At 43.4% G+C, this 11,573-nt stretch overlaps 1 protein-coding gene and 1 pseudogene across 1 annotated transcript in view; one reads left to right on the plus strand and one right to left on the minus strand.

Annotated features, from left to right (window-relative positions):
- The window catches only part of SMC1A (structural maintenance of chromosomes 1A), a 44,715-nt gene extending 33,782 nt beyond the window's left edge, over nucleotides 1-10,933 (plus strand). Inside the window, exons 20-25 of the mRNA XM_017517635.2 lie at nucleotides 6,316-6,472; nucleotides 6,903-7,057; nucleotides 7,180-7,331; nucleotides 8,466-8,535; nucleotides 8,826-8,936; nucleotides 9,370-10,933. Of these exons, the coding sequence (XP_017373124.1) occupies nucleotides 6,316-6,472; nucleotides 6,903-7,057; nucleotides 7,180-7,331; nucleotides 8,466-8,535; nucleotides 8,826-8,936; nucleotides 9,370-9,453 (729 nt within the window). The 3' untranslated portion in view covers nucleotides 9,454-10,933. The remainder of the gene's footprint in view (nucleotides 1-6,315; nucleotides 6,473-6,902; nucleotides 7,058-7,179; nucleotides 7,332-8,465; nucleotides 8,536-8,825; nucleotides 8,937-9,369) is intronic.
- Nucleotides 4,056-4,162, minus strand: LOC119469392 (annotated as a pseudogene).
- Nucleotides 10,934-11,573: the final 640 nt, after the last annotated feature.

Below are 11,573 nucleotides of genomic sequence, written 5' to 3' on the forward strand. Positions count from 1 at the left end.
AGAGACAGGGTTTCACTCTGTTGGCCAGGCTGCTCTCTGACCTCGTGATCTGCCCAACTTGGCCTCTGAAAGTGCTGGGATTACAGGTGTGAGCCAACTGTGCCCGACCCCCTCACACTTTATTTATTATTCCTCCCTACCCATAGGTTATTTTAAAGTAAATTCTGGGCCAGGGACGGTGGCTCACGCCTGGGCAACAGAACGAGACTCTGTTTAAAAAATAATAATAAATTCTGGACATCATATTTCATTTGCAAATTTTGCAGGATACATCTCTAAAAGAGATAGGAATTCTTAAAAATAATTAGAACCATTGCATACCTAAAAATAGTTTCTTAATACAATAATTAGTGTTGCACGTTCATGATGGTCACACACAAACAAAAAACACTACAGTTTGCTTGCTTGAATTGGAAGTCAAATAAGATGATTGATTGATAGTTATTGGATGATTGATAAAGCTGTTAGTTGCTATGTCACTTGAATCTCATTTAACTTAATGGGATCCCCCCGTCTGTTTTTTCTTTGCACTATTTTGTTGTTGTAGAAGTTGACTTATTTCTTCTGAAGGATTTTTAACATTCTATACTTTGTTGATTGTGTTCTGTGGTGTTTAGAATGTTCCTTTCACCCCACCCCTGAAAAAAAGCCCAAAAAATAGTTCTGTTATCCTCTGTAGTTCTTGTAAGTGGATAGTTAGATGTAGATCAGTGCTGTTCAATAGAGATAAAATATAACCTATGTGTGTAATTTTCAATTTTCTTGTAGCCACATTTTAAAAATAAAAGGGCAAAGGTGAAATTATTTTTAATACGATAATTATGTTTAGCCTAGTATCGAAAGGAGTATCATTTTAATGTGTGAACTATATAAAAATATTGATGAGATATTTGATGATCTTTTTTGTACTGTCTTCAAAATCTAGTATGTATTTTACACTTACAGCACGTCTCAATTCAGATGCTAAAATTTCCTCAGAAATACTTGATCTGTATTTAGATTTCCTAAAATTTACAATTGAAAAAGGAGACCCACATACCCAAGTTGTTCCAAATATACTTAAAAGTTTTCCAGTGACTGAATTGAATATCAAGTTTTCAATTTAAATGAACTAAAATTTCATAAAATTACGATTTTGTCTCCTCAGTTGCATTAGCCAAATATCACGTGCTAAGTAGCCATATGTGGCTACTGGCAACCAGATTGGACAGCCCAGAGGCTTGATTAGATTCAAATTTGGGGGTTCGTAGGCCGGGCGCGGTGGCTCACGTCTGTAATCCTAGCACTTTGAGAGGCCGAGGTAGGTGGATCGCCAGAGGTCAGGAGTTCAAGACCAGCCTGGACAACATGGTGAAACCCCATCTTAAAACAAAGAAAAAAAAATTAAAAAAAAAAAACAAATTTTGGGGTTCGCTTGTTTGTTGTGCTTACGACTCCTTCACAGGTGGTGGTGTTACTTCCATCAGGAGGTACGTAATGTCCATTAGTGGCTCTTTTTGTGTGGTTTGCAGCTATGCTTATTATTGTGTAGATCTATTAATTAGTCAGGGCTTGCAAAATGGTGACCTTATATCATTTCTGTTTACCAGCTGGAATATTATAAAGAGATACTTGTTCTCATTTATTTGGTTATTCTGAGATGCAGTTAGTACAGTTTGTATAGGAAAGGCTTGATTTTTTTTTCCCACTTTATCAGTTTATAAAATAAGGAGTTGCTTCCTTGGCTTTCTCAAGATTTGTCCACTGAGTTCTTGTATCATTATGAATTTAAATATATTTGGTGTCTTTCAGTCTGTTGGGGTTATTATCCTTCTTGGTGCTCAGGTCGTCCCATCTTTGACCAATGATAACTCATTCAGTTTGACTTCTGAATCATTTCAACATAATCCTTGTAGTCTTTGATATCTTCCTCGCTTTCCAATATGTCCAGGCTCATCTTCCACATTTTCCACCCAGACCTGGAATCAGCTATTTCTCCAGGAAGGTCTGACTTCCTTTACTGGGAAATGCTATTATTTAGCAACTGCCATCTGGATACTGGAGTGTTCATGATTGTTGGGTTTGTTAGTACTTCTAGAACTTTTCAGTAGATTGGACTATTAAATGTGGTTATTTTATTTTGAAGGAAAAATACATCATGAGTTCATATTGATACTTTGAATTGAAATTTTATTTTTCAGTTGAACATCATTTATTTTATGTTTGAGTCTCCCAGTTATTGTTGCTGAAAGTCTCAGTTCCTAGCAACACTAACATAACACATTTACTTTATCCTACTCTGTATATAGTAGTTTGAAAATCACAATAAGATATTATTAGTAACAATTTGATTATTGAATGTAGTTTTAAGTAGTTTAAGATTTTCTGAAGTTCTTTTTATTATTAAGCCAAGGAAGGCCTCATTGGGCATGTATAGTCATGCCGCTATGTTTTAAAGTAATTTGAAAGAATTATCTGAGTGTTTAACCAGCTTAATATATAGTTAGGTTTCTTTGTTTTAGTTTGTTTTCCATTTTTAAGGATTGTTCTTTTTAGCATTTTGATATCTTTTTCCAACTTTAATTTCGAAATGTTTCAAACCCATGGAAAAGCTGAAAGACTAAAACAGTGAACACTCATATGCCTTTCACCTTAGATTCATCAGTGAACATTTTACCACGTTTCCTTTTCTCTCTTCCCTCTTGCCCCCCACTACATGCAGGTTTTTTTATTTTTGCCAAACCCTTTGAAGGAAGTGTGGCCATGATGCTTCAACCCTAAATACTTCAGCATGCTAGGAATAAGGGATTGTCCTATCTAACCATAATTTCATATTATACCAAAGAAAATGAATAATTGCATTTCATAATATTTAATCTTCAATCCATATTTGAATCTCCCTAGATGTTCTAAAAGTGTCTTTTATAGTTTTTTTCTTTTTGAAACTAGTATCCAATAAAAATTTATGAGTTTCTTTTGTCTCTTTAGTTTCTTTTAATATGGAGCTATCCTTTTACCTTTTATTTGTGGCATTGATCTTTTGAAGAGTCTATGAGAGTTTTCTTGGAAAATGTCCCACATTATGGATATGTTCTTTTTTTAACAGTATTATTTAACCTGTTCTTCCAACCCTTGTATCTCCTATAAATTGGAAATTTGATCTAGTCTGGAGGGTCAGTGGATTCACGTTAAGTATTTTTTGGCAAGAACATTTCATTGGTGAGCTTTATGTGTCATCCCTCCAGGAGGTACATGATGTCAGGATGTGCCTACTATTAGTGATACTGAGTTTGATCCCTCAGTTAAGTTGTCAGTTGCTACATTTTTCAACGCTAAAGGTACACTTTTGCCTTTGTCATTAATTAGTAATCTTTAGAGTGATGCTTTGGCATCTTGTGACTATCTTGTTCCCCAACAATTTTTTACTCAGTGGTTTTCACATTTTGATTTAATTTTCTTTTAATAGTTATATATAACATCTTAATGTGTTTCTAAAACCAAAAGTATAAAACAAGGTACATGAAGAGAATTCTTTTTTTTTTCTTTTTTATCTTACTTCAATTTTCTGTGGAAATGAAGAGAATTCTTAACTTCCATACCTGTCCCCTTTACCTCTCTTTCTCAATAGATAACCCTTTAATTAGTTTTTGGATTATTTTTGTTGTTGTTGTTGTTACATGTTTAAAATACAAATATATTTGTATTCCCTCTACCTTCACTTAAATAAAAGATAGCATACTATTGTTTACCTTTCATATTTTACTTAAAACCTATCCTGGAGACCACTCCAAAGTAGTGTATGGAGATTGTCATAAGTGCTTTCTAAAATGTACATATGTTTATGTCCTTGTTATTCTTAAAATCATTCACTGGTACTTCACCTTTCTCATCATAAAATCTAAACCTTATAAGGCCCTTTATAATCTGGCTTCTACTTGTCTATCTAACATCTTCTCTTTCTGTGCCTTCCCCCAACACACTTGTACACATGCATCAATGCACACACATGCACACACACAATTGCTACTACTGCCATATTGATTTTTTCTTTTTTTTTTTTTGCTTTCAAAGTTTATTAAAGTTGATTACTTTTTTTTTAATTAAATTTTTTTGGACATACCAGATATTAAACTGATAAGAACAGATACTACACTTGATCTTAGCCAAATGGCCGAGAAGTGATAAAGTTGATTACTCTTTTTTTCTTTTGTTGGGGGACAAGGTCTCGCTCTGTCATCCAGGTGGTAGTGCAGTGGCACCATCATGGTTCACTGCAGCCTCAATCTCCTGGGCCCAAGCAGTCCTCTCACCTTAGCCTCCCAAGTAGCTGGGACCACAGGCATGTGTCACCATGCCTGGCTAATTTTTTTTATTTATTTATTTTTGAGATGAAGTTTCACCCTTGTTGCCCAGGCTAGAGTACAATGGCTCCATCTCAGCCCACCGCAACCTCCGCCTCCCGGATTCAAGCGATTCTCTCCTGCCTTAGCCTCCCGAGTAGCTGGGATTACAGGCATGCATCGCCACGCCTAGCTAATTTTTTGTATTTTTAGTAGAGTCAGGGTTTCTCCATGTTGGTCAGGCTGGTCTTGAACTCCCGACCTCAGGTGATCTGCTCGCCTCAGCCTCCCAAAGTACTGGGATTACAGGTGTGAGCCAACGCGCCCAGCTAATTTTTTTATTTTTGTAGTGACAGGGTCTCCCTATGTTGCCCAGGCTGATATCAAATTCCTATTCTTAAGCCATCTTCCCGATAGCCTCCCAAAATGCTGGGATTAAAGGCATGAGCCACCATTCCTGACTTGCTTTCCCTTGAATTCTTTTCAGTTCAGTGAATGGACCATGAGCAATCTCCCCTGGCTTTTGTGTGTGTGTGTGTGATGCTCCCACTGCATAGAAGTCTATTCTTGGCCGGGTATGGTGGCTCACGCCTGTAATCCCAGCACTTGGGGAGGCCGAAGCAGGTGGATCAGTTGAGCTCAGGAATTTGAGACCAGCCTGGGCAATATGGTGAAACTCTGTCTCTACAAAAAGTACAAAAATTAGCCATGCATGGTGGTGCATGTCTGTAGTCCCAGCTACTTGAGAGGCTGAGGTGGGAGGATCACTTGAGCCTGGGAGGTGGAGCTTGCAGTGACCAGAGATCATGCCATTGCACTCCAGCCTGAATAATAGAGTGAAACTCTGTCTTCAAAAAACAAAAGAAGAATTCTGTTCCTTTTCTCTGTCCTCACTTGTTCATCCTGTAGGCCTTAGCTTAAACATATTCTTGGGCCAGGTGCGGTGGCTCACGCCTGTAATCCCAGCACTTGGGGAGGCCAAAGCAGGTGGATCAGTTGAGCTCAGGAATTTGAGACCAGCCTGACTTATGTGGTGAAACCCCGTCTCTACTAAAAATAAAAAAATTAGCCGGGCATGGTGGCCCACTCCCATAATCCCAGCTACTTGGGGAGCTGAGACAGGAGAATCGCTTGAACCTAGGAGGCAAAGGTTGCGATGAACTGAGATCACACCACTGCACTCCAGCCTGGGTGACGGGGCGAGACTCCATCACACACACACACACACACACTCTCTTTCTCTCTCTCTCTCTCTCTCTCTCTCTCTCCTGGAAGCCATTTCTAGCACCTGAGTCTGAGTTAGGTGTCTTTCTTGTGTGCTGATTCAATACTGCCTGCTTATCATTATTTTCACATTCATCCTATAATATTCTGATTGTTTACTTATGTGCATTCCTCTGTTAGACCCCTGAGCTCTGTGAGTACAGAAACCAGGGCTCACAGGACATGATGGCCCCAGAGCCTGGCACTTGGTAGGCATTCAGTAAATATTTATTGACCAAAAGTGGCAGAAAGGCACAAGCCCAGACATGCATTGTAATATCCATAAGAACTAAAACCAAACTCAAATGGAATTTGCTCAGATGTAGTCATCTGAGCAGAAAACGTGAATTGCCTTACTTATCATGGAGCTGTAAGTGTAGTCCAGAGCAGCCAGTGTGGGAGCCTCCAGGTCACCCTGAGATGTTACTGGCTCACGGCCTGGGCTGAGAGCCAGAGAGGGACACCACCAGCTGCTCCTCCTGAGAGACAAAGAGGTCGGCAGGGCCTGGGGGAAGGGCTAGATATGAGAAAGCAGCCTCAGCCTATAATTTCCAGAGATGGTGGGAATGGTTACTATGGGCAGGATCTGGTGGAAAGAACCGAGCTGGAGAAGAAGAACCTGCCCTCTGTATATGTGCAGGCGCCCAGGCCACACTCAGTCAGTCATCTCTTGGTGGGGGCCTGGGCACAGAGGCCAGGCCCTTCTTGATGTTGCTGGGCCCGGGACTTACAGGATGCCCAGGCTGAGGAAGAGATCAAGCAAGAGATGAACACACTGCAGCAGAAGCTGAATGAGCAGCAGAGTGTGCTTCAGCGTATTGCCGCCCCCAACATGAAGGCCATGGAAAAGCTGGAAAGTGTCCGAGACAAGTTCCAGGAGACCTCAGATGGTAAGGTTTACCCTTCTACTTGGCCTACGATGAGGACAAGAGGCTAAAGGTATGCCACGGGCCTGCTGTACATCACAGCAGTTCCTGTTTTAACATGCTTTCTTATTTAAAACTCCCAGGAGCTCTAAACAGTAAGAGTTATTATACCTGCTTTTATAGAACGGAAAATGCAGTTCCCAGAGGGTAAATGACCTGTTCAAGGTCACACAGCTGGTAGCTGGTAGAACCCAGGGAGGAATGCATATTTATGTGGCTCCAGGCCCCTGTTCTTACTCTGCACTGTATCCAATGGCCAGTCCACTGGATACAGATCCTTCTGGGACCCTCCTCAGGCATTCCCCTCTCTTGGTGGGATGTCCTGCTCTCGATTGTCATTTGCAGGTCATTCTTGCCAGGGCACTGAGGGATCACCTGTCTGTCTTTCTGGCAGAATTTGAAGCAGCCCGAAAGCGAGCAAAGAAGGCCAAGCAGGCATTTGAACAGATCAAGAAGGAACGCTTTGACCGCTTCAATGCTTGTTTTGAATCTGTGGCTACCAACATAGATGAGATCTATAAGGCCCTGTCCCGCAACAGCAGTGCCCAGGTAGGCTGGAGTCCCTTACCCAACCAGCTGCTACCATCCTTAGTTGTTCTTCCCTCCAGGATTCCTCTCCCTATCTCCATCCAGACTCAGATACAGATCCTGACCCATCTGCCTTCCCCTAGGCATTCCTGGGCCCTGAGAATCCTGAAGAGCCCTACTTGGATGGCATCAACTACAATTGTGTGGCTCCTGGGAAACGCTTCCGGCCTATGGACAACTTGTCAGGCGGGGAGAAGACAGTGGCAGCTCTGGCCCTGCTCTTTGCCATCCACAGGTAAGGCTGACCCCCTAGGGCAGTTGACGAAGAGACCGAACTGAGGCCACCAGAGGCTCTGGGGCTCAAGGATATGCAGAGATCTGCGAAGGTGAAGATGGTTTGGTGGAATCTGGATTGCATCCCTGTTTCACTGTCTACTGCAGTGTATCTTGCTTTGGTTTTCCTGGACCTGTCTTCCCCATCTACCCTCATCCACTCAGCATGTCCTCACTGGCCCGTGCATGTATTCAGTCCCACCTCCAGGCTTTTGCTCACAAGGTTGCTGGCTAATAATCCCTTTCCATGCAAATCTAGCTTGATCATCACTTTTACCCTTTAACCCTTCCTCATTCTTCTCCCCTTCCTTTAGGAAGCCCTCCTTGACCACTGTGGCATACCCTGACCTTTCCCTCCTGAATGCCAGTAGCACTTGAGTCTGACTCCTGCAACTTAGTGCAAGATTGTACAGCATCAGTTTCTTGAGTGCTGCTCTGTACTAGACCCTACAGAGGGATTGGGGACACAGATGTATCAGACATGGTCTCTGGCCTGGAGAAGCTCACAGTCTAGTAGAAGCCAGATGCATAAACAGACAGTGTGTTAAGTGTTGTGACCGGGTGAGAGTGTGTGCTATGGATACACGGAAGAGATACACTTAACCCAGTCTGTGGGGAGGGTGTGGATAGGCCAGGGAATACTTTTAAGGGCAGGTGCCACTTGAGCAGGAGATGTAAAGGATGAATAGAAGTTTGCCAGGGAGACCAGCAGGCATTCTAGGCTGAGTGTACAGCATGTGCAGAGGCAAGCAGGCATGACAGAGCATGCTGTGATGGTGTATGTTGGGATGGGGTGGACCTCTAGGTAGCTCGGTCATTGGACAACTTTAGCTCCCCAGCCAGCCTGGAAGCTCCTGAAGGGACCATATCTTCTTGTGGTTCTGTAGGAACCTGGAACACAGGGCTTAATGCAGAGGGGAGGATGTTTGTTGATGTATTGGCTTTTAGGGGCTCAGGCAACTTTGAGACCTGGGTTTTTTAGTCTGAAGAAGTGGAGTGGGAAGCTGGCCTGTTTGATGGGCCCTGGGGCTGTCCCACCCTGCCTTGCCGCCCCCTCCCCACCTCAGTGTCAGCTCACCTACTGGTTCCCTCCCAGCTACAAGCCAGCCCCCTTCTTCGTCCTGGATGAGATTGATGCTGCCTTGGATAACACCAACATTGGCAAGGTGGGTGCAAAGAAAGTGGGGCCTGGGAGGGATGCCACCAGGTCGGGGCTGGGTTTCAGGGAGCAACTCCTGAGTATGCCCTAGCTGTTCCTGCTGCCTGCTCTCTGTGCCCAAGAGGCTGGGCCCAGAGTCATCCATGCTGTGGTAGTCAGTAGTCTCCTTTTCTCAGCCTCTCTTTCCCTCACCTTCCTCCCCCTACCCTACCTCTGCTGCCTTCTGGTTGTGGCTGGAAATTACAGGGGAGTGTTAAGGCTTGAGCCTTGCTAAGTGCCTGGAGGCCTTTCCCACAGGTGGCAAATTACATCAAGGAGCAGTCGACTTGCAACTTCCAGGCCATCGTCATCTCCCTCAAGGAAGAGTTCTACACCAAGGCCGAGAGCCTCATTGGAGTCTATCCTGAGGTAGGGTGGGCCTGGCTCAGGAGCCAGCCCTACTCCCTGCCTGACTTCCCAGGGCAGGAAGGGAAGGCCGCAGTGGAGGGGAAAGGGGGTGGGGGAGCATAGGAAATCAGGTCCTGAATGGCCATTTGGGCTTGTTGTAGTTCTGCCTCTGGAGGCTTAGCCAGCCCAGCCAGGCAGGGCCATTGCGTTTGGGGACAGATGGAAAGGTAGGCAGAGGCAGCCAGACAGTGGAGAAAGGAGGAGAGTACAGAGGTAGGCAGGGAGAGAAGACACATGGGACTGAGCACATCCTCTCACACCCAGAAAGAACCATTGCCTGGGCTTTGGGCAGGTATGTAGGGAAGAGGGTTTGAGGCCCCTGGTTCTGGGGCACTAGACCCCTCTTAATTCTCTCCTTACAATTTTATGTTTCTTTTTCTCCCTCCTCCTTCAGCAAGGGGACTGTGTGATCAGCAAAGTCCTGACCTTCGACCTCACCAAGTACCCAGATGCCAACCCCAACCCCAATGAGCAGTAGCAATAGTTCTACCCTCCTGCCCTGTCTGGATCCCTAAGGTGTCCCTCTCCCAATCTCTGGATATTTGACTCCCAACCTTTCCCCTGCCTCCTGGCCCTTTTTGGTGTAGTCATGGGATTTAGGCACTGCTAATTAAGCACGAAGAGGAACAGAGGTGATGTTAGGTCTAAAGCAAAAATTCCTGAGCGACAGGGAGTATTCTGGCCTCTGGAAGGAGGTGCTGAGCTGAACAGGGCCATCTGTTCATCCCACACACCCCCTTCCTCCCCCTCATCACCCATCATCATGGGTCCCTTGGGCCTCTTGCCCACTGTGTGTGTGGGTACGTATGGTGTATGTATGTATCCGCATGTGTGCATGTATGTTTGCAAAATAATAAAGGATATTGGAGACCTGTTTTAGAAGGAGCCTAGGCTGAATTTCATTCCAAGAGAGCTTAGGATGACAGCATCCCTGAGCTGGGCAAAGGTACTCAGGACCTCATAGGAGTCTTAGGCAGTTACCTGAAACTGCCTTCATTCACTCATTTGTGTATTCATTCATGTATGTATTCATCAGACACATACCGAACACCATCTATTTGTCAAGCTCTTTGCTTGGAATACAGAGTTGAATCAGACATGATCTCTACCCTCCTAGTAAGGAGATACAGTTGGTTCATGAATGACTATCCTTAATTGAATGTCTTATGTACTTTGAATTTGAGAAGAGGGTGATCACCTCTAGGCTTCCTGGAGGTCACATTTAAGCTGCACCTTGACAAATTGGTAGGATTTGGTCAGGCACTAGTTGCAGAGCATGAGCTCTGGGGACAGGCTGTTATGGGTTCTGGTCCCACTTTTTATCACTTACTAGTTGTTTGACCTTGGGCAAGTCATTTGACCTTCTGTGCCTCAGTTTCCTCATCTGTAAAATGGGGCTAACAATATTACCTACCTCATAGGATTTAACGATGTCAAGCTCCTCAATGGAGGCCTTATCCCTTCATGGAGCCCACTTAGGTGCCGATCCCTCAGAAAATAAGCCTCATGCCTGGACCCCTGAGAGCTTCTGATCCCAGCTATTAGGGACAGAAGAAGCTTCCAAATCTGGAAGGTGCTGAATGCCCTGCTGACTGGGAAAGTTTCAGGGCACTGATGGGGTCTACCTGGTAAGTAGAGGGCCTGAGGAGGCCTGTAGCTTCAATCATGTATGGTAACCAGGTACCTGAGCCCCAATCTGGGTTGTGAGGAAATAGGGCAGAGGTAGCCTGGGCCACATCCCAGCCTAACACATGTGAGGTTCACTTTAGGAACTAACCTCATTAACTATAAGGATCATGCAGAGACAGCAAAGCCTGGTGTGATTAGCTCAGCCTTCACTCATTCACATATACCATCATGCTTTTATTCCAATCTGTGTATTGCTTTTTTTGCTTCTTAAAAATTAAGTCTATTCTAATTACTCAAATAATGCATGAATGCATTCTCCTTTTGAGAAATTAGATTGTTATAGATAAAGTTAGTCTCATTCAGCTACCAACCACTCCCACTTCTGATCCTTCCCCTCTTAGTGGCTTTTATGTTTGTTGTACTTCTATTTAGACTTTGTTTTAATACTTGTACGTACATATATGAACTCATTGGAAATGTTGTGTGTTTAATGCAAATGGTATATTGTTTAGCAATTTGTTTTCTTTGCTTAACAATGTTTCTCAGATCTGTGCATGTTACTTAATGTAGATCAATCCATTCTCTGTAATTGCTTATAGATTGCCATCATATGACTACCACATTTTACTTAACACATTTCTCTTGTGATGGACATTAAGACTTTTCAGGTTTTTGCTGTTACAAAATACTACACAGGAGCATCCCTAGGCCTGTGCGAAAGTGTGTATGTGAAAGTTTACCTAGGGTTGATACCTAGAAGTGAATTGCAAAGTCATAGGATATTTATATGTTGGTTTTTAATAGATACTTCCAAATTGCCCTCCTGTACTATTTACTCAGTATTTTTCTTAAGGTAATCTGAGGTCTAACATTGTTATCCTATATCATTTTCATCCCAAGTAGTGATATCTGTGAACTCACAGGTTTGATGTGTGCTAATTATGTATTTTTCTAATACATATTAAAAGA

This window comes from Cebus imitator, unplaced genomic scaffold (assembly GCF_001604975.1).
Source record: "Cebus imitator isolate Cc_AM_T3 unplaced genomic scaffold, Cebus_imitator-1.0 Scaffold640, whole genome shotgun sequence".
In the NCBI taxonomy this organism is placed as follows: Eukaryota; Metazoa; Chordata; class Mammalia; order Primates; family Cebidae; genus Cebus; species Cebus imitator.